This window comes from Micromys minutus, assembly GCF_963924665.1.
Source record: "Micromys minutus genome assembly, chromosome: 2".
NCBI lineage: Eukaryota > Metazoa > Chordata > Mammalia > Rodentia > Muridae > Micromys > Micromys minutus.
Genome location: NC_137971.1, coordinates 75,353,010 through 75,375,828, shown reverse-complemented (window position 1 = coordinate 75,375,828; position 22,819 = coordinate 75,353,010). Strand labels below are relative to the sequence as shown.

The 22,819-nt window shown below is 44.7% G+C and overlaps 1 protein-coding gene across 1 annotated transcript in view; it reads left to right on the top strand.

Annotated features, from left to right (window-relative positions):
- Positions 1-12,317, top strand: part of HS3ST2 (heparan sulfate-glucosamine 3-sulfotransferase 2) — a gene marked incomplete at both ends in the record, with an annotated part of 106,643 nt that extends 94,326 nt beyond the window's left edge. The window contains one exon of the mRNA XM_080911297.1: positions 11,699-12,317. Coding sequence (XP_080767423.1) covers positions 11,699-12,317 — 619 coding nt within the window. The remainder of the gene's footprint in view (positions 1-11,698) is intronic.
- Positions 12,318-22,819: the final 10,502 nt, after the last annotated feature.

The window sequence follows — 22,819 nt, the reverse complement described above, 5'->3', positions numbered from 1 at the left end:
CTTTTCTCCAGCTCTTTCATTGTGGTCCCCATGTTCAGTCTGATGTTTACCAGCAAGGATCCTCATCTGTATCTGTATAACTCTGGCAGAGCCTCTGAGGAGACATCCAAGTCTGGTTCCTGCCAGTAAACACTTCTTGGCATCAGCAATAGTACTTGGGTTTGGTGGCTGCATATGGGGTGATCTCCAGAAAGTTTCTGTAGATCTTTCCTTCAATCTCTGCTCCTCTATTTGAGCTTGTATTTCCTCCCCTGTTTTTTTCTCCCTTCTAAGAAGGACTGAGGCATCCACATTCTGGTCTTCCTTCTTTTTGAACTTCATAAGTTCTGTGGATGGTTTCTTGGGTATTCTGAGCTTTTGGGGGGGCAGCTAGTATCTGCTTATGAGTGAGTACATACCATGAGTTTTCATTTGTGACTGGGTTACCTCACTCAGGATGATAGCTTCAAGTTCCATCCATTTGCCTATAAATTTAATGAACTTTTAATAGCTGAGTAGTACTCCATGTGTATATGTACCAAAATTTCTGAATCCATTCCTCTGTTGAGGGACATCTGGGTTCTTTCCAGATTCTGGATATTATAAATAAGGCTGCTATGAACATTGTTGAGCATGTGTCCTTGTTAGATATTGGAGCTACTTTTGGGTATATGCCCAGGAGTGGTATATATAGGTCCTCAGGTAGTACTATGTCCAATTTTCTGAGAAACTCCCAGACTGATTTCCAGAGTGGTTGCACCAGTTTACAATCCCACCAACAGTAGAGAAGTGTTCCTCTTTCTCTACATCCTTGCCAGCACACCTCCACACCTCCACCAATTTTCTTTCTTTAAAAAAATGGTTCTTTAAGAAGATCATTATGTTTAATCTATACACATGAAGAAAACTCTGACTGTTTCCATGTTACATTCTGTTCTACATGTATTTATGCTTATGGTAACTAGTGGGATTTCATTCAGTGCATGCTATCAAACCTCTAAAAGAATTGTCAAAATGCTTTTAAAAATCTGAACATGTATCTCTCTTCTTTAAATAAAGTTGTAAGAAAAAAAAATAAATAAATGAGAAAGAAAAAGAATTTCATACATATTTACCCTTCCTCCAACTCTTTCTAGATCCACCCTGTATCCTTTCCCCCATCAAGGCTAATTTGTTCTGCCCAAATATTCTTAGGTGTGATCTCCCACTGGAGAGTGGCTGACCTTCCAGGGCCTGCACTCTTAGAGAAAAGCATCTTTTTCCTTCTCAACAGCAGCTAGCAATTACTAATAGATCCGTGGCTAGCATGAGGCTTCTATGCCCAGCCCCCTCTCCATGCTTGCTGTTACAACCCCTGTGAGTTCCTATGTGCAGCTGCCCTGCTGTTTCTGTAAAGCATGTTTCCTTGGAGTTATCCACTGTCTCTGACTCTTACACCTTTTCTGCCTCTCTTCTGAAACAACCCCTGAGCCTTTGTAGGAAGGGTAAAGTGTATGTGTTCCTCTTAGGGCCGAGCACTCCATAGTCCCTTGCTCTCTGCATCTTAGCTGTGAGTCTCTGTGCTGAGCATCATCTACTGCCAACAGAATCGACGTCCTGTCGTTATGGCAATGAAGAGAGCAGCCTTGTCAGTGCTGAGGTAATCGCATGACTGGTTCCTGGGTTTTGAGTCTCAACAAGAGTTATCTGGGGACTTTGGGGACTTACAAGAAATTGATTTCAGACATGGACCGTTATGCCAGAGAATAAAGTGGCCATTTTTTGTGGGAAGCTAAGTTCTGATGCAGGCCCTCTCTAATCTCAGTTTTCCCACAAAGCTGTTATCTCCTTGAGGGAAAAAGAAGTGTGCTTGACATATCTTTGTATTCCTGGAATACAGCGGGTTCTAAATAAATGCCTGCCTAACTAATGAGTATTTGAATTCATAGCAGCTACAGGACTAAACCTTGTTGATACAGAGACACACCAGGCACATTCATTTCTGACACTAGGGGATGTACAATTCAGGTATGTGCCAAGAGTGCCCCGTGTCTACACTGGGTACCATGGAATCATAAAGGAAAGCAACTGCCTTATCTCTAGAGGCATAGGAAATGACACATCAGTCAAGGAAGGCTTCATGGTAAAGGCAATAATCTACTAGACAGGCTAAGAAAAGCTTCATGCAGCTCAAGAAGAAGGAAGACCAAAGTGTAGATGCTTCAGTTCTTCTTAGAAGGGAAAAAAATACTCACAGGAGAAAATACAGAGACAAAGAAAGCGTAGAGCAGAGACTGAAGGAAAGGCCATCCAGAGACTGCACCACCTGGGGATCCAGCCCGTATACAGCCACCAAACCCAGACACTATTGCAGATGCCAAGAAGTACTTGTTGACAGGAGCCTGATATAGCTGTCTTCTGAGAGGCTCTGCCAGAGCCTGACAAATACAGGGGTAGATGTTCGCAGCCAACCATTGGACTGAGCACAGGGTCCCTAATGGAGGAGTTAGAGAAATGACTGAAGGAGCTGAAGGAGTTTGCAACCCCATAGGAAGAACAACAATATCAACCAACCAGACCTCCCAAAGCTCCCAGGGACTAAACCACCAACCAAAGAGCACACATGGAGAGACCCATGGCTCCAGCTGCATATGTAGCAGAGGATGGCCTTGTCAGGCATCAGTGGCAGAAGAGGCCCTTGGTCCTGTGAAGGCTTGATGTCCAGTGTAGGGGAATGTCAGGGCAGGGAGGCAGGAGGGAGTGGGTGGGTAGGTGGGTGGGGGAGCACTCTCATAGAAGCAGGGGGAGAGGGAAAAGGGGGTTTCTGGAGGGGAAATCGGGAAAGGGGATAATATTCAAATGTAAATTAAAGAAATAGCCAATAAAAAAATAAGTAGATAATAAAAAAAGGATTGGAAGGAGAGCAAGGGAATGTAATGGGTGGTCAATATGGATCATAATATATTGTATATGTTTGTGAAATGTCAAAAAGGAAATAAAATATTCTTAGAGGAAATTTAAAGAAAAAAAAAAAAACTTCATGCAAAGGGCACATGTCAATGTCCCCTCAGCATGAAAAACAGGGCAGCATGAAGGACAGACTGGACATCCACTACTGTAGCCCAGCAGTGGCCAAAGATATGCTGTCTACTTCAGCACCACGTGGGCAACAGGGAAAGACTGGTGGTGGGGTTTAAACTAGAATTTAGCATCTTGCTCTCGGGTCACTTAACAGTCAGGGTTTGCCCGCTGTAGAGGTGGATGAGGCCTCTTGACAATGCAGGCTGGCCCTCCCTCAGCCAAAGGGTAAATGGCCACAGGTGTCTGGAGCTGGGACCAGCACGAAGATTTAGCAGGTTTGCTTTCAGAATCAGCTCTTTGCAAAGAGGCCTCTTTCCTCCACAGCGGCTGCTAATTATCCCCCTGGAGACTGCGGTGCTTTTCAAGGAGCCTCGTTGCCCACTTAGGAGCTAATAAATCACAAAGTCCCCCAGGCAGCTGGGCCTTCCAGAACACAAGTGCAGAACACACACATTTAGCAGGAAAAAAAAAAGGAAGCCTTCCAGCGACTCTGCCTGTAATAATCAGAGGCGTGCCCACTGTGTTCCCAATAATGCCCAGCTCCTGCAAGCTCCTGTGTATGCAGGATGCATCTTGTGTGGACCGTGGAGGCTGTGCGAACCATCTGTGTTCCACTGGGTAGCCGACGTGAGTCAGAAAAGCAATTTCCAGAGAGCCCCAGGATGGCGAAAACCTATCAAAGTTTGGATATGAAGCATCTCCAAAAGGCTAACACGCTGAGGCATGGTCTGCAGATGGTGGTGATGCTGAGGCTTGGTCTGCAGATGGTGGTGCTGTAGAGTGGACACAGAATAAAACTGGAACTTATGTCATCAGCAAGTTTGTTGGTTCATTGTTAAGTTTACACCGAACTGTAAGAAGACCTGGAATCTTGTTGGGGGGGGGGGGGAACTTTCCTAAGAATTTAATTTGGAAGGTCATATCTTGTCTCTGCAGCCCCCTCTTCACTTATATATTCATCAGGGAAGCATTATTTAGCATCTACTATACGCCAGAGATATAAAGATATGCTCGGTGGTCTCCTTACAGCTGTGTTGGCCAGGTAGGACTGGAAGTTGTGAAGTCTCCCGTTTCCCATGTTGGGATCTGCACCTAAACTAAGCTTCCCAAAAAGATTGGTGGCTTCCTCCTCTAGCAGAAGGGTCTACACCTGGCTGTAGTTTCCTATAGGTCTTCAAGGTCTCCAGAAGCCCAGTTGTTGAGCAGCTCTGACCTGTGTGTACCCCCAAACCATGATGGATCTGCCTCAACACAGGCTCAGGAGTAGTACAACCAGCTGATCACAAACTGAAACTTCTGAAATCGTGAGCTGACAAACCTTCTTCCTTCCTTAAGGTGATCTTCCTAAGTATCTTGTCCTGTCTGGAAAAAAATAGCATTTGGATTTTTTTCTCTCTCTAGCAAACTGCAGGAAGTCTGGGTTTTCCCTTTAGATGACACAGCACAGAATTCTGAGGTGTGGGACAACATAATAATGCGTGATCCCCCTGTCCCATTCTTCCCAAAGGAAAGCCTCCACTGTCTCCTGCTCTCCTCAGTGGGCATTTTCAGAAACCCACTGAGAGTCATCTCCTCCCCAGAGCTGAGAATACAACTCTGAACAAAGACAACAACGCAAACTCCAAGGGTTTAAAATCCTGTCGTGGTGGGAGGGTCTCTAAACATACTATTAAACATGGACTGGGGGGTTAGGGCTGTGACTTGGTTGATAGAATGCTTGCCTAGCATGCATGCACATCCTAGGCTTGATCCACAGACATGCATAAACCACATGTGATATCAAAAACTTATGATCCCCAAACTTGTCAGGTGGAGGCAAGAAAAACAGAAGTTCAAGGTCATCCTTGACTACAAAGCAAATTTAAGGCCAGCCTGGAACATGTGTAATTTTTGTCTTACACACACACACACACACACACACACACACACACACACACACACACACACACCAATCTACAGACCCTTGCCAAAATCACACTGAATAGGAACATTTGGGGGAATAACATGGGACACATGGTAGCCATTACTCATGAGCAGCTCTAGTGAAGGCTGTGTGGTTACAGGAATGTGTAGTCCACACCAGCAGTTCCTAGCCTAAGGGTTGATATCCCTTTGGTGGTTAATCTACTCCTTCACAGGGGGTGCCTAAGACCCCCAGAAAACACAGGTATCTGCATTGTGATTCATAGCAGTAAGAAAACCACAGTTATGAAATAGTGACAGAATAACGCTATGGTTGGGGGTCACCGCATGAGGAACGGTGTTAAAAGGTTGTAGCCTTAGGGAGGTTGAGAACCACCGCTCTATACCTTCCTTCTTTGCTGAGTAGAAACATACGCTTTCTCGCTGAGGCTCCAGGACCTGGGCTTGGGGTTTCTAGTTGAATGAATCTGGCTTGGGAGTCAGGTGAAGCATCTCTCCAGGAGCAGGGTGGTCCCCAGGAACAGTGCTGAGCCATGCTAGGGAGCTAGTGCAGGAACAACACAGAAACACTGTGGGCGTGCTCCTTTAAGCCCCGTTTCTCTTTCTGCTTCTGGAGTGTGGGGTGGAAGCAGAGTCTGGATTTCCAGTTAATCCTATGGCACCTATGGCCACAATAAAATCTTTAGAACAACAAAAAGACTGCTTCCGTGACTCTGCCAGGATGCTAAGTACTAAGCTTATAGACCGATGCGGATCATGGAAGACTCACAAGCTACACTGTTTACAAACATATCCTCCAAAAAGCTGAAATGTTAACAACTAAGTACCCAGCCATGGTGCCATTGGGAAGTGGTGGAACCTTCCAGAGGCAGGGCCTTTGGTCACTTGAGTGCAGCTCCTTTTATGCTTCCTGCCTGTCTAATAGGAACCTTCTTCAGCCACACATTCTCCTACATGCCCCCAAGACATGTAAGCTCCAAGAAATGGAGGCCATTAACCACAGACTGGACCATCCACCACTGTGAGCCAACATAAACATGTCTCCTTGTAAGCTGATTGGGAGGGCATTATGTTGTTGTTATAGCAACAGGATGCTGGCTGACCCGGACCGTCCCAACAGGTTTGTTTCTGAGATTGAATCTTAGATCCACGCACTGAGCAATGGTGGAAGGCCAGGTTATATGCTGAAGGCAAAGATGAATAAGAGCCACCTCCAAATAGCTAATAATCTTAAGTAATGAAAAAGAGACATAAGAGATGATTACCAAAAGATAGGATGGTGCTGATAAATATAAAACACCAGGAAACAAGGAAGAGCCAGGGATGTGTGACTTCAGTTTGGGATTGTGTAGATGAGGAAGCATTCATCAGAGCGGGGGGGGGGGGGGGGTGTCAAGTCTTAAGAAGACAGCTGGGAGAGCAAAGTGCTTGCCACACAACAGAGGGAGTTTGGGCCTTGGAATCTACATAGAAATCTAAACAGTGTGAGCATTCGTGTAATCTCACATGGGAGGCTTCGGTGGGTAGATCCCTGGGGCTCAAAGGCTACCAGTCTGCCTGAGTCTGCAAAATCCAAACCAATAAGAGACCTGATTACAAACACCAAGGAGGACTGATGCATGAAAAGTGACCCCCTGAGGCTGACCCCTGGCCTCCACATGCAGGTGTGTGTGCACAGATGCACATGGACCCACAAAAAAAATAAATAAATAAATAAATTCTGCAAAGGGAAAACCATAAATGAAAAAACACTTGTGTTTTGAGAACAGGTTTTATGTTCAGTGTGGCATGGCCATCAGGTTAGCAGGAGTGGTGGGGATTAATTTTAGAAAGGGAGGCAGGAAACTCGGATCCCACAGAATGCCAGCTTTATTCTAGGGAGTCACTGAGGCTTGCGTTGATTGGATTGGCTTTAGAGAGTTTCCCCTGGTGGCAGAATGGATTGAAGCCAGTGAAAGCATGCACATCAGAGAGTTAGCTACAGCAGGAGAGCCCTGTATCTAGGTGGGGAGGAAGGATAGGAAGGCACATATTCCAAGGAAAAAAGACAGACATTTTTCGTTATTGTTTTGTTTTTCTGTCTGTACAGCAATTACAATTTGAGAAGGAAGATGGAGAGTTGATGTATTTGGTCCGCAGACAGTCGGACACTGGCAGTTTAGAACACAGGGAAGCTGAAGTTACAGCTCCCATTACCAACTTATGAATCATGACCCATGACAAGCTGCTGACACTCTTCCGGAGCCTCCTTCAGGACCCCATGCCTGGTTGGTAGCTTTGCATCTTCAGTCCTTATGACACATTTTCAGTCTTAGGACACTAGACAGACCTTCATTTGCCTGACTTCTACCCCATACCTGCATTTCAACTTACCAAGACTTTGTCCAAAACACGAGTGTGGCAGCTCACAAAGAAAAATCGGGCTGTGACTGGCTGTAGAGAAAAAACCTTGCTGAGCAAGTTAAAACAAAAATGGAGGGTAAGTCCAAACAGCATGTGTCGGAAGACTCTCCTGGCATTATTTTTATTTATTTTAGTGCGATGTAGAAAAAAGAGAGATAGGGACTTCAGAGGGCTATGCTGTGGGAGAAGCGTTCAGCTATTTGCTGGTAAACAGACTGCTTTGCCATCTGTGACATAAGGAGAAAAGGCAGACGTCAAGGTGCAGGCTCATGTCCCCACCTGTGTGCAGAGAGCACAGGTGTCTAGCTTCTCCACACAGAACCCTGGGAGTCCTGCTCCACCAGGCTTTCTACCCTTAAGTTGGGGCCTCTCACTGCCCCCTGGAGCTAGGGTGGCAGCCAGCAAGCCCCAGCAATCCTCCTGTCCCAGTACTGGGGTTACATGCGTGCTCAACACACCTGGCTGTTTTTGTGGGTACCAGAATCCAAATTTGGATGCTTGTATTATCACATCAAGTGCTCAGGCCCACAGAGCCACCTCTCTGGCCCATAGCTCTGGTCATGCAACTGATGTACCTATTCAGAATTTGAATGGTAGAAACTCTGTCAGTGTCCGATTGGGGGATACTATGATTCTCTGGAGGTCACCAAAATTGATTGGAGTTCTCCAAACTAGTAAAGGGGAAGATGTTAATGGATGCTGAGGGCATAAGCTCACCGCTGATCTACTAAGGCTTGGGAAATGCTGCGTCCACTGTTTTACTCTCAGATATTCCTTATCGCACCATAGGATATTGCAAAGAAATATATTTAATGGCCAGTCAGGCACCAAGAGTTTTTTCTGGGGAAGACCTTTGCGTCGATAACACCACAGAGTCTGGAAAACTTTTAGAGGAGGTTTAAGTGCCCTGCCCTATATGTGCAATTGTGTCTACTCTCATCATAAACCCATGTCTAATTATAATGTTTACAAGATTATGTCTAAGAAACTTCAGCTGAGGAATTCAATTGAAATACATTTGGGCTTGTTCTAATTCTTGAGACAGGATGGGGGTCTCCCAGGATACCTTCAAATTCATAATCTTCTTGGCTCTGTCTTCCAAGTTCCGGGATAACAGACATACCTGACTTGATATCCCACATTTTCAAAATTTGCCCATTCCATACTAATAACCCTATTAAAACTTTCAGCCTAGGCAGTTTTACACAGACCTTAGATTTTTAAACAAACAAACAAAAAAATATATATCAGTTCATCATCACTCCTGTGTAGTGAATGTGGAGCCTCCTGATGGATAATTCAGAGAATCCTGAGGAAGGGAGCTGAGTGCAGGTGAACCGCAGACTCAGCACATCTTGCTCTCTCAGGTGGACCATGAGCTCAGCATCCCTTGTTCTCACAGGTAGACCATTAGCCCAGCACACATTGCTCTCACAGGTAGACCACAAGTCCAGCACATCTTATTCTCTGAAACTATCAAGAGGGTCTGCGGACAGGTTCAGATAAAGGCCAGTTTCAAGACTGAACGGAAGAAAACTGAAGGAGTTGGGATATGGGAGCTTCTACCTTCCCCTGTGTGGAGGAGACAAGCCTCATATTAAGGGTGGGTAAGAGACACAGGGCTGGGACCTTTCTGTGAGAATTTGAAACACCAGATATGGCAGTGCTCTCAAGACCAGGTAACACATGGCTGAAGACTCAACCAAAACTAGAATTGATACTATCTGAAGGCTCAGCAATCCTGTCTACTGGTTAGACACTTGGGTGCAGAATTGGAAAAAAAATAAACAGCTGGAATACTGTATTGTTAGAGACTGAGAGACCAGGCAGTACATGAGGGTGGTACTGAACTTATTGTCCACTAGGTCCAAAACCTAGAAGAAAGTGAAACCGAGAGTCTCGTAGGTAAACAAGGACAGGTATGAGTTTGGAACTGTGCTAAGAGGAGACAAAAGACATCATTTCCTGAGGCTGCCATAACAAATGACCAGAAAAGCCATTAGAACAGCAGAAGGTGAGATTGCTAGCAGAGTTGGTCTCCTACCCAGATTGCAAAGAAGCACTGCTCTGTGCCCATCTCGTAGCTTCCGGAGACAACCATGTTGTTCTGGGCCTTTGTGTTCTCTGTGTTGCTGTTTCAGCCCACCTTCTTCCCTGCGTGTCTCAGGTTGCTGCGTGGATTTGAGTCCCACACATCCAGGGTGTGGGACTCCACCTTCCCATCTTCACAGACTGTGTCCCCAGCAAAGCCACACTCAGAGGGTCTGTGCGGATACGGCTGGCCCTAGAATGAGTTTCAGGGTGAAATGTTTTAGTCATGACAGTTTTAAAGATGAGGCCCAAAGGTTGGCTGTGAGTAAGCATTTCCAGAGGAAAGAAAAGAAAAACTGGTGATAGAGTAGACTCTGGAAAGCCTCGATCACAGGTGGAGGGGACGGGAGGTAGGGAGAAGGCTGGGAATGGTGAGTCTGTGTCCCAGAAAAGTTGAGGACAAATGCTTCGGGGGATGATGATGTGTCCTGTTGGAGGGACAGAGGCCTGGGGAAACTGCTTCCTTATCAGCCTTGTCTGATTCCCTGTGAACCTTAAAAATGAGCTTTAAAACAGACCTAGCCCAAAATTATTTTTATTTAATTGGTTTAGGACAGAACTCTAGGTATCTTCATTTAAATAAAGGTGTGAGAGAAAAAAATGGAACAAACAAACAAAAAAACACCCAGGAAGGAAGAAGGAAATGGTCAAAGGGCAAAGTATGACCTTTGGGGGGGGTGGGGAAGCAGCAACTGGGAATCGGGGTGTTCTCTATCCAGGCTGGAGAGAGATATGGGGAAGGGACGCTGCAGAGAGGCTTCCTGCTCCTTTGAAGTCCCAAGCAGAGCCAGGAAAAAAAGAAAGAAAGAAAGAAATGAAGGAAGGAAGAAAGGAAGAAAGGAAGGAAGGAAGGAAGGAAGGAAGGAAGGAAGGAAGGAAGGTAGGAAGGAAGGAAGGAAGGAAGGAAGAAAGATGGCTGCATTGCCTGGCTCTGACTGAGGTTGCCTGCATCCTGGAGAGGTCTGTGCAGCCCTACACAAAGGATGTTATTCAGGTTTTCTTCCCCATAGAAGACGTCAGAACTCATTTCTATAATAGTTGCTATTCTTGCAAAAACAAGCCTTTTGCTCCTCAAAAAAAAAAAGATTTTATTATATTTGAAGAAATATTTTTGGTGGGGATAATTCTCCACAGCTTACTTTGTATTTTTGAATACATAATAAACACATTAAAAATTTCAAGCAGCGTAAAGGATTATACAATCAAATGTAATTCTCCTTTATCCCGGATTGCCTAGCTCTCCCCACCCACGTACAGTTCACTCTCCCAGCACTAACTACAATTACCAGAGTCCTGCATCTCCCTCCTGAGATAAGGTGCCATATGGACTTTCTTCATCATAAAGCATAGGATCATCCTTGGTGTAAGTCCCCACAAATACCAAACTCTGTGGATGTTGAAGTCTCTTAGGGAAACAGTATAGTATCTTTGTTGCATCCTACACCCATGTACTCTTCAAATCATCTTTAGGTGGCTGGTTTATAGTACATAAAACAGTGTCAATACTGTATACAAAGAAGCATTTTATGTATTTAGCACACATGCATTTTTTTCTAAAGTGTGTATGCAAACATGTATGTAGCATGTCGTATGTGGAAATCAGAGGATGGTCTCGGGTATCATTCCTCTTCTTCCAGCTTGTTTGAGGCAGGGTCTTTTTGCTTCTCTGCTGTACATACTAAGCTAGCTGGCTAGTACCCTCCACACACCCCTATCTCTGCACATCTTGCATAGGAGCACTGGTATTTACAGACATACACACACCCCCTATCTCTGCACATCTTGCATAGCAGCACTGGTATTCACAGACATACACACACCCATCTTTATGAGAATTCTAGATATCCAAACTCAGGCTAACATACTTTCCTGGCCTCCCCAAATATTTTCAATCCACAGTCAGTCGAATCTCTGGAACCCATGGATATGGAAGCTTAGTACTGTATGTTGAAGATCATTTGTTGCATGTTTAATGTTATTTCTAGACCTACTGTTTAAACAATTAGTTTTAACCGTAGTGACAGATATTTGGTTTATTTCTGTCTTTAAATTATTTTTACATATTTATTATGTATATTCAACGTTAGTTGAGGTGAGTTTCTCACCAAGTAAAAACGTCAAATGGGATAGGAGAGAGATGCCTGAATGGGCCAGCAAGGCGAGGAAGGTAACAACAGCAGCACCCCTCAAACCAGCCACACTCTCTAATGATGTGTTGTTTCTGCCCCCACCCCACCCCCAGGAGCCTGATGCCGAGGACCCTGGAGACTCAGATCACACTGGAGAAGACACCCAGCTACTTCGTCACTCAAGAAGCCCCTCGGCGGATCTTCAACATGTCGCGAGACACCAAGTTAATTGTGGTGGTGCGGAACCCAGTGACCCGAGCCATCTCTGACTACACACAGACGCTTTCCAAGAAGCCAGACATCCCCACCTTCGAGGGCTTGTCCTTCCGCAACCGCAGCCTCGGGCTGGTGGACGTGTCTTGGAATGCCATCCGCATAGGCATGTACGCACTGCACCTTGAGAGCTGGCTGCGGTACTTCCCACTGGCCCAGATCCACTTCGTCAGTGGCGAGCGGCTCATCACCGACCCAGCTGGTGAGATGGGGCGCATTCAGGACTTCCTGGGCATCAAGAGATTCATCACAGACAAGCACTTCTACTTCAACAAGACCAAAGGATTCCCTTGCTTGAAAAAACCAGAGTCAACCCTCCTGCCTCGATGCCTGGGCAAATCAAAAGGGAGAACTCATGTACAGATCGACCCTGAAGTTATAGACCAGCTCCGGGAATTTTATAGACCTTATAATATTAAATTTTATGAAACTGTTGGGCAGGACTTCCGGTGGGAGTGAGTCTCCAAGGTACAAGGGCTCTACTCTTGTCTCTTTCATGAGGTTTGCTCCCAGAGAACCTGATCACCATCTCTAGTCCCTCTTTCCATCGCGAACCCCATGGTAGACCATCTTGGAACCAGAAAACTGAGTAAAGACGAAGAGACTGGTGGTTTCTGTTCTGTCCAGGAAAATTCTGCCTCCTTCTGGAATACCTATCCAGTTCTAGAATCTGCTCCCATCTGCCTGTGAGAGGTCTTGGAGAATTACTGTAAGAGTGGATCTCCCAATCTTGGGGGATATTGTGAGTGGATATCTGCTGTGTGAAAACAGCAGACCATCCCAACACTACACTGAGTGGTGGGCTTCTTAATTCCAAGTGGCATGTCCCTTCCCTCTGAGCTTAATTTTCCCCAGCAGCCTTGAACGGTAGGATGGGGGAATGCCCTCCACCCTCCTCAGAACACAGCACTTCATCAACAGTATGCAGAGCCCAAAACCCCTCTCTGGCCACTCCAGGAAACAGACTCTGTGGTGATGAAATAAGCCAGTGACTTCAAAGCCTGTGGTGTCCATTGTGCTCGAAGGACGATGTCTTTGAAAAGCACTCTGTGACTCTCCCTGCTCCCTGTGGACGAAAAGCACATAATTCTGCTGTTACGGGTACTTTCTTCACACGAGCTTTCATGTTCAGCATGCACGGGATCATGCTTGTCCATGTGAAATAAATATGGCTCTCTCGTGTCCTTAGCACTGAGTGTTTCTCTCTATGCCTAACCTTCATCAGTAACTCCCAGTGTAAGAAGCAGTCAGTGGTGTGGAGGACTTGGGAGGACAGCTGGAAGTGGGTGGGGGTGTGAAGACTGTGTCGGGAAAAGCCAGGGTCTGTATGGGGGATGGTGGTTTCTGGCTGTAAGAAACTGGTACGAAAAGTTTACACAGAGATCTGTAAGGAATGTGTTTATTGTATGTCTTTATCTTCAGTTCTAGGCATTAAATCCAGACCCTTATGCTTGCTAAGCAAATGTTCTACAACTAAGGTATAGCTTTGTCATGTTTGTATTTATTCTCTTATTGTGTTACTGTGTTGAGTGCACACATGGAAGAGAGTGTGCACATGTTTGTGTAGATGTGTATGCACATGTTTGCACATGCATGTAGAGGACAGAGGTCAGTCTCAGGTGTCATTCATCAAACAGGCAATCCACATGGCCTTTTGAGACAGTCTCTCACTAGCCTCAGGCTTATCAATTAGGATATTGTTTCTCAGGTAGATTGTCCACCTGGGTTTTGTTGTTGTTGTGTTGTGGTTTTGTTGTTGTTTTGTTTTGAGGCAGAGCTAAAATTAGGCTTAGCTGGCTGACCAGAAAGCCCCAGGTATTTGCCTGTATCTGTTTCCCCAGTACAAGGATTGCAAACACACTGTACTATGCTCAACTTTTACCTTGGGTTCTGGGGATCAAAAGCAGGTTCTCTTGCTTACTTGAGAAGCTTTACTGACTCTGCAATTGTATTTGAATTGAATTGCCCCTGTATTAAATTTTGAACAGGGTCTTACTAAGTTACTCAGGCTGGGCTAAAGCTTAGGGTTCTCTAGCCTCAGCCTCCTAAGTATCTGGGATTAGAGTCATACACTACAGGCCCAGCTTCTTTTATGAAACATGATTTTGGTTTGGCAGTATCTCTGCTTAGATACTTTCAACTTAAAATACCAAACTGAAGGCCCAAGGACTGAGGGAGCATCGGCTATTTTTTTTTTGTTGTTGTTGTTGTTGATGTTTTGTTTTATGTTTTTGTTTGGCCAGCATAAAACTTTGAAAAAGCTGTCAGTGGATACAAACTGAAAGTATTCATCTCAAAATGTAGCGTTTCAGCTTTTCTTTTTTTAAAAAAAAAAGAAAACAAACAAACAAACTTGCCTACACAAATCCTATACTCTGACATGAGAATTGACGACCACTTTTGGATATGACCTTGCACTCCTGAGCTTCCCAGCTCCCACGTAGCTCCCTTCCTTGATGTGCATAATCTTCTTGGCTCATGTAGGTTATTACCAGTCCTGTCTTGAATGTCCCAGACTGTAAGGATGGTGTCTATTTCATCCAACATGACACCCAGGATGATTCTGACTTCCATTATCTGGATCATCTTCTGCTTCTTTCTTATCCTCTTCAGCACTCCAGAATCACATGCTTTCCTGGGCCCTTTTCAAGTTCCCACACTTTGGTCCATACCCTCTTCTTTGCTGTCAAATGCTTGCTCTTCTTTCTCCCCTACATCTCTGTCTCATTCAAAAACCAAGATCCTAATAAGACTTCATTCAAGTATGCTTGCTTGGCATTTGTGAGGTCACCTCCCTCTGCTGACAGCTGCTCTCTCTTCTATCTTTTTGTCGATAACAGGCTTTTATCACGCTAGATAACAGTTAGGTATTTAAATGTGTCTCCACCATAGATCATGAGTGCTTTGAAGATCAAGACTCTTTCATTCGAACCTACAGTAGTCTGGGGCAAACATGTAATGGATGCTGATGGCCAGATCCTTGGATCATGATGTGCCAAAGAAGTACATTGCTGCAGTATGCTTCTTATTTTTCTCCATGGTTTAGAAGCCAGGAAGCACTAGAGATGTTCCAAGGGCTTCTGCCTTCATGTGTCCTGCAAGCATTATAGAAGAGTTTTAGGGCAAAGGCCACAGCAAGTTCAGCTCAGCCTCCTGTCCCAACAAACCAATTAAGAAGGTGAATAATGAACAAAAGCAGAGAGAAGGTCTTTTGGTCCATATTTACATTGGAAAGGGAACAACAGATAAAGGAACCACATGACTCCAAGCCACCTTTAGACCATAATTAAGTTTCCCTAGTCAAGGTGTGGTTTGGATGCTTCTGTCCAGTTCTGGTTCTGCAAGATGGTCCAAAGAAATTATCACCTGGGAGGAGCAACCTGGTAACCATGGTGACCGCCTCTGCTCCAGGACACCTCCATTAATAGGTGATTCCCTTCATTTTGGGGGATGCTCTGTTCATGCAAGGCTCTGCTGTTCTGCCATCAGAGGCAGCTGCAGACTTAAGATAATGATTAGACTTTGGACGCCCTTACGTATCCTGAACAGGACATTGTAAAATGTCTTTGTGGTTCTTATCTGTGTGCCTTTGGCCTTGAAGAAGAGTAGAACAAGCTAGACATCTAGTGTTTCTAGAATACACACTCCTTGGCTGATCATCATCTCTGCATGTTGAGGTAAGCAGGTGGCCCAAAGAAAGGGAACCATTTCATTTCCAAAATGAAAGCAGAGACACCAAGTTTTTATCCTGCCTTGTGGGACCAAATGAAGTGTTCTGAGTGCCTATAGGTCATTGGAAGGCACAATCTGACTTGCCAGGGTCAAGGACACAAAAGTCCCACACATAAACTGTATGTATGGGTAGGTCTTGTGAGCCAAGCATCTTCCAGACAGCAGATGACTGTGCCCACGGTACTGAGAAGTGACTTTGTGAGTTTATCCCAATCTGAAAATGTGCTGCAAAGGAATGAGTAGCCATTACTTCCTGGAAACTGGACTCTAAGCCACTGGTGAACAGACAGACAGACAATGCATGTGGGTGGTAATAAATTACCCTATAGTATTTCCCACTGAAATGTGTAAGAATTTGTAAAAACTCTCGAACATTGTGTGCACATAAACTTCATTCTTCTATGTTGCCAGCATCCACAGCCCGCCCAGGCTAAACAGCTTCCCCATCTTAATGAATAGGTATGTCTGCTATAATTAGCATATCCATCACTGTACGAAAATAAAAGGTGCTAAAGTATCTTTAAAATCCTAGCCTAAATGATGGGAATTCAGAGTACATGAGTCTACTCAGCAAGCTCTGATTTTAAATCTAATGTAACTGCTCCCTCTCACTCAGGCAGCCCCGGGGCAAAGTTGCAGTAGTCACAAATTAGTACAGTTTAAGTAGATGAAGTCTGACTATTGCATCAGAAACCAGAAGGCCTCCTCATAGATCGATAGATAGATAGATAGATCGATAGATAGATAGATAGATGATAGATAGATGATAGATAGATAGATAGATAGATAGATAGATAGATAGATAGATAGACAGACAGATAGATAGATAATCAGACAGAGATTGTTGAAACCAGAAACCCAAAGCAGTATTTTAAGACTGAAGTATACCACTCTGTTTATATATCTCAAAGCATGTGGCTGGCTGGTCTTCAATACCATGGATGCAGACTCCTCTCACCTGCAAGGTAACTCAAGATGGCTCAGCACATGTCTGCATCCCACTCCGCAGAAAGAGGGCAAGAAACAAAGAGCACCCTAAAAAAGAAGCAGGTTTACAAAGTAGCTTGGCTCACTACAACAAAGGCCCTTGCATGAGGGTCCTCAGAGTCAGGGGGAAGGCTCCCCATGAGCTTAGAGGAGGAAGGAAGCAGGTGTGCCCTGATCAGAAGCTGCTGGCCCTGGGAAGCTGCTAAACTCTCTGAAGTCCAGTCAGTGTTCTATTTGTCTTTCTGTGGTTGGTTGGTGCTGAGTTGAAAGTGAGGAGAGATAAAGGTGAGCTTTCATGCACTGACCAAGTCCAGACGGTTGCAAGTGGGTTGCTGCAGAGACGATGGGTCAGAGTTCAGCTGTCACAATGGCTGGCCTTTGTCCCTTCATATGCCATTCTCTCAGGATCCAAAGACGGTTCAGGAGAAATCTATTTTTTCTATCTGAAGCTGCAGCATCATTTCTACTTCTATCTAAAGTTCCAGCATCCTTCCTGTCCACAGCCTCCTCGTGGTGTGAATGGTACTCCTCAGGGTCAGCAGGGTAGTAGCATTCCTTCCATCCACATCTGCTTCTGTAGAACTCAGTCCCTTGACTGCATTGTGAGGTGCAGGGAGATGGGAATATGTAAAGTACTCTGTTTTACAGTCAGAGAACTGCAAGTATGGAGGGCCCCTACACAGACTCGTCCTCACGGACAAAGCAAAGCTTTGGCTGTGTACGGCTCTTCGTGGTCCTGGAACTGTAGCATGTGAGCATGCCTCTCCACCCAAATGGAATATGAGTCAGTCCTTGCTTCCATTGCACTGCCTCCACCTGAGGGTAGCATGAAACAAGCTAGAGAAAGTAGCCCTCCTGGAGCTCCGTGGGTTCAGTTCAAATTCAAACTCTCTTTCTTAGCCGTATGGCCTTGGGCAAATGATTTCTTTTCTGGAAGAATGTAATCATCAGTAAATCAAGACATACACTGTACTCATGACAAGAGGTTTGCTGTGGAGATTAGGTGAGAAAAGTCTTGTTTGGCACACACTAGGTTCTCAGTTTGTTCTAGTGTATTAGCTCCCTGGCAGCAGAGCCTGCCATGGCTGTTAGATTCCTGTCAGCTACAATGCCCTGCAGCTCTAAATGAACCAAACTCATAGCAATTTTCCTCACCCTGTCTCTTGCCATGTGCCTTGAATGAAGTTGCCCTTACAAGCCAGGATCAAGTGGTTGAAACTGATTCAGAATGAACCCAGCCAGAACATTGCTTTTATCTCTGGGGGTTGAGAGAGCAATCATAAATGCTTTGACTCGCACTTATAAAACTCTTACTACATTTTGCTACAGTACGGGGAATATGCAGATGTGCTTGATAGGATCAACCGGTATTCTTAACTGGTTGCTTTGCTGGCAATGGTAGCTTGAGCAAAGAATTCGTTTCTCTTGAAAGAAGATCTTGTTTGTCCAGTAACTTGTATCTTGCTCGACTCATTGTTTGAGACACAAAGCATCCAGGCATTGCATTGTGAGACATCCCAAGAACACTGCAGCAATAGACATTTTTATTTTGGCCAAGTCTGGCTTTTACATCTTTTGGCCACCTCGACTTGCAGAGAAAGCCAGGGAATGCAATCCTCGGCTGAACACAGTTAAACCCAGGTACTGATGCCTGGGAAGGGGGGAAATGGGTGTTGGGAAAGCTATTAAGATTCTCTGTTATAGGGAAACCTAACTGTTGGAAAAGTTGCCCCAGCTTATCAACCTTTTCCCAACCAATCTTCAGAATGAACCTAGAAACAACCCTGTGCTCCCCACACCCAATGCTAGTTGAGACTTCTAATTTGTCTCTCCCTCCTTTCTTGAGATTTGAAAGCAAGGGACCCAAAATACCAGCTTTTGTCGACCTTCTCCAAGCCAGTAAACCAGATCTCTGAGGGAGTAGCAGGACAAAGGAAAACATCAACTGTAGTATCTGCCAATCTCCATAGTGTAAATGTTCCCATTGTGGTCAGTTTCTAGAGACCAGAGCAACATGGCTGAGTGTATAGATAGGAGAGGTCACACATAAGCAACTCCTTGGAGTCATAAGCAGCCAGCTCAGGTACACCACTGCCTAACTGCTCCTCTTCCAGCTTCCCTGACTAGAGAACCCCTAAGAGGAAAAGGCCACAGCTGGTTGTGTTATATATTCAAGAGCTTGGTGCCTAAGTTAACCTGAGCCCTGGGATCTGGACCAAATGCATTTTCAGCTTTGAGTCAGATGCGACTCAGCTGGTGATGCAAGGAGTCACCTCTTCATCAGGCTTCAATCTAACTAAGTTCAATTCCATCTTATCGGTGAAAGAAAAGGAGAAACGATTTAAATGGTGCAGCAATTTTATCTTCCATTTTCGAAGATAAAATGTGCGCATACCCCGAGTTACTAGGAGAAGGAGCCCCAGGTCTTTTGTTCCTCCCTTCCCCATGTATGTGACTCTCACTGAGAACATACTGCTTCACTAAACTGGCTCTGATGCTGAGTATTGCCTTTATATTCCAGTATCCCTAGACAAAAGCCACCTACTGCTTCAGATGCTCCACCCGGTGAACAGAAATCTGGTGAATGGTAGACCATTGCAACCATGGTTTGACTAGCTGTCCTCTCAAAAATTCCTTTGAGGCTTAATCATCCTTGCAAATTAGCAACAGGGGGAGACTTTAGGAGGCAAATAGACTGCTGGGGTTCCATGCTTATCACATGCTTAATAGAGTGAGTTCTGTCACCTTTGTCATCTAAGGCCACAGCACTTGAACTTGCTGCTGCATTGGCCTTGGACTTCCCGGCAGCAGCATAATGTGAGATAAATTTCTGTCATTCGCTAAGAACTCCATCGGGGCATCTTGTTTCAGCATTGTGTTATGTCCCTTTGTCATCTAACCTCCTCACTTTGGAACCCAGTCTCAGAGGAAACTCTATTTGACTCCTGTGATTTGAAATCTGTCTCCCCCAGATATACACAGAAGAAGGGACTAGACCATGAAGGGACGAGAGAGAAAAGCAGAGGAGAACAGAAGGACTTTTAGAAACTCCTTAATTCTTAAACCAGCCCCCTTCCCACTTGATGCTGGGTCACGTGGTTGTGTTCCTCTTCTCACACAACCCATTTAACAAAAATGTATGCACGTATGTGTCTGACATTTATTTTGTTCCCATGTGTCTCAGGGGCCTTGAGATGAATGTGTATGACTGACGTGTGTCAGGCTGATGCCTATCTGAATGTGTGATTGATGGCTCCTGCCTAATTAGATCATGACTGACTTACAGGCATGGTCTGCCCCAGAACACCTCAGCATGAAGCTTAGCTGACAGTACCAACTTATCCGATATTGATGGGTTTGCTGTACTGCCTCCATGCATCTAGGGAGGGGTTCTGTTTCTTTCTAGATATAGAAAAGGGGGTGTAGCTCATCCCTTGACCCAATTCTTCCACATACCACTGGCTGTTTGGTTCTATCCAAGACCAGGGAGGGTTTTGCAGCCCACTAAACACAAATCACCCCTGTCCTAATAGAGCTCAGTTCTAGGATTCCACCAGTGGCTGTACACGCCTCTTCTGCCACTTTCTGAGTCCTGGGAACCCCTAGCAGAGGTTCTCTGTGTTCACAGTCCTTAGATCAAATCACAGCACAGGGATTCTGAACAATATGATGATGTTTCCAACAAAATAGCAGAAGTGAAGAAATCAGGGCACAGGGGTATTTTTAGGAGTTCAACCATGTCTTTGAATAATGAGATGTGAGTTTTTCTGGTTAAAGAGAATGAGGTCCTTTCACATATCTTCATATCATTTTCGCTTTCTAATAACTACAACCCTTATTCCCGATTCCGCAGAGGGAAGAAATTGAAGCCCAGAGATTTATCTAATATGACCCAAGTTCCACAGTGAGGACTCAAATCTACAGCGTCTAACTCTGAATTCCTTGTCTTCATAAGAAAAGGATGTGTGCCACAATGTTAACATTCAAATTATCTTCTAAGGAGTTGCCATCAGCAAAGCTTGTTAGACCCTAAGGTAGAGAACGGATATATATTATAATGTGCACAGAACTCACAGAACCTGCTCTGACACATCTGAGACATGGTAACAAGAATGGGACATCAGACACAGAGCCTGGTTCTTCATCTGTGGTGACAAGGACAAGCTCAGGGCCACCTGTGACAGCGAGAGCAAGCACAGGATCGGGAACAACCAAGCCTCATACTGAATCCAAACTGACATCTGGGCAGTAGAGCTGCTAATCTAGGGGTCAACACAAACCCCAAATAAAAGTTTCTGTAATTAAAAGAGTAAATTCTGGGAATCGGGGTGCACACATATAGACTCCCAGCACTCAGTAGGCTAAGACAAGAGGATCATGGGTTCTAGGCCAATCTGGGAAGCTCAGCAAAAGTTGAAGAGGAAGAGGAGCAGGAGGCGGTACAACAGCAGCAGTGGCTGAAGCGGGTGGGGGGGGGGAGTCGCACTATAGTCGTGGCAAGAAACATTTAGTGAAAAATCTTGGAACAGAGCTCAAACATGGCTTTGAACTTCCAAATACTTTTTAGTTTGGGTTGTTTCGGGTGTTTGTTTTTTAAGACAAGATTTCTCTATGAAGCTTTGGTTGTCCCTAAACACTCCGTAGACCAGGTTAGCCTCAAAGTCATAGCAATCCACCTGCTTCTGCCTCCCAAGTGCTAGGATTTAAGGCTTGAGCCACCACACCAGGAGTTTCTGAATACTTAAGGTAAAAAGGAAAGCTTATGGGAAGTGCATTTCATGTGATCTCGAGATGAGAGTTCAAAGGCAGAGGACCAGTTTCCTGAGAGAGATCCTTGTGTTCGAGATGCTCATTAAAATAATGTTCCTTTTTACAGGAACTGGGATAATCCGCATGTCAGCCTTCCCCATATACAATAATGAGAATCTAAATTAGATGCTTCAGTCGGATGCCCAGACGGTGTGGCATAACAACTACTAATTAGCAGCAGTCTGGACTGGTAGATGAAAAAAGGAAGACTATCTTTTCCTTCTTGAGCCTAAGTCACAGATTATGGTGTTAGATTAGCCATGAGCAAATGATATGCCACTGACTGCATCAGTGACTTCATGTGAAAAGAGGCCTAATAAAAAGTGGGCAGTTATTAACCAAAGATTCTGGGACAAGAGGTGGCTCCATGGTGAACATCACTGGCTGTTCTTCAAGAGGACCAGAGCTCAAGTCCCAGCACCCACATGGCAGCTCACAGCTGTCTATAACTCCAGTTCCAGGGGATCCAACTTCCTCATACGGACACACATGCAGGCAAAACATAAGTGAATCCACAGTATACAATATAGATAAATAGACAGGCAGACAGACAGATTGACAGACAGACAGACAGACAGACAGACAGACAGATGGGTGGGTGGGTGGAAAGGACAGTGTCTATATAAACTGTTGACAGAGCAAGTCTCCAAGAACAGTTCTCAGGTATTTAAAAACTTAGCACTGGGATGGAGATGGCTCAGAAGGTCAGGGGGTTTGCTGCCAAGAGACCCGAGCTTAATCCCCAAGGCTCAGCAGTAAAAATAGAAGACCAACTCCTAAAAGTTGTCCTCTGACCTCCAAATGATAGATAGACAGATAGATAGATAGATAGATAGATGATAGATAGATAGATAGATGATAGATAGATAGATAGATAGATAGATAGATAGATAGATAGATAGATAAATGGATAGAAATGCTATTAAAACTCTGTTTCCAAACCACAGCCTAGCTTTGAAGATTCTGAGCTTGGGAAACAGTATTAAGACTCTGCTCCACACTGTGGCACAAATGCCTTCTGTATTTAGGTGACCTGCCATATTTTAAATATCTTTTGCCAAACTGAGTTTAAAATATCAAATAGCATGAAATTTCCAATACCTCACTGTTTTGATCTATAAAAATGACACTCTCCCTGGTGTCTTCCTAAAACAAACATTTCGAAAATTAGAAGGCACAGTAAGCTATCCATGTGTCCTGTCTGACTTATTTAAGCAACTGGGGTCTATTTAAAAGTCACACCATATGGATAAACACACTGATATAAAATGTTGCTTTTCTCCTTCTCATGCATTATAAAAAGAAAATCATTAAATTCACCATAATCTTTAATAAAAGTTCCTCTACGCGTGTTTATTAGTATTTTGAGACATTTGTACATTGTGTTTTCTCCTCTCCCAACCCCTTCCAAATCCCCCTTCCCCCTTCTCTAC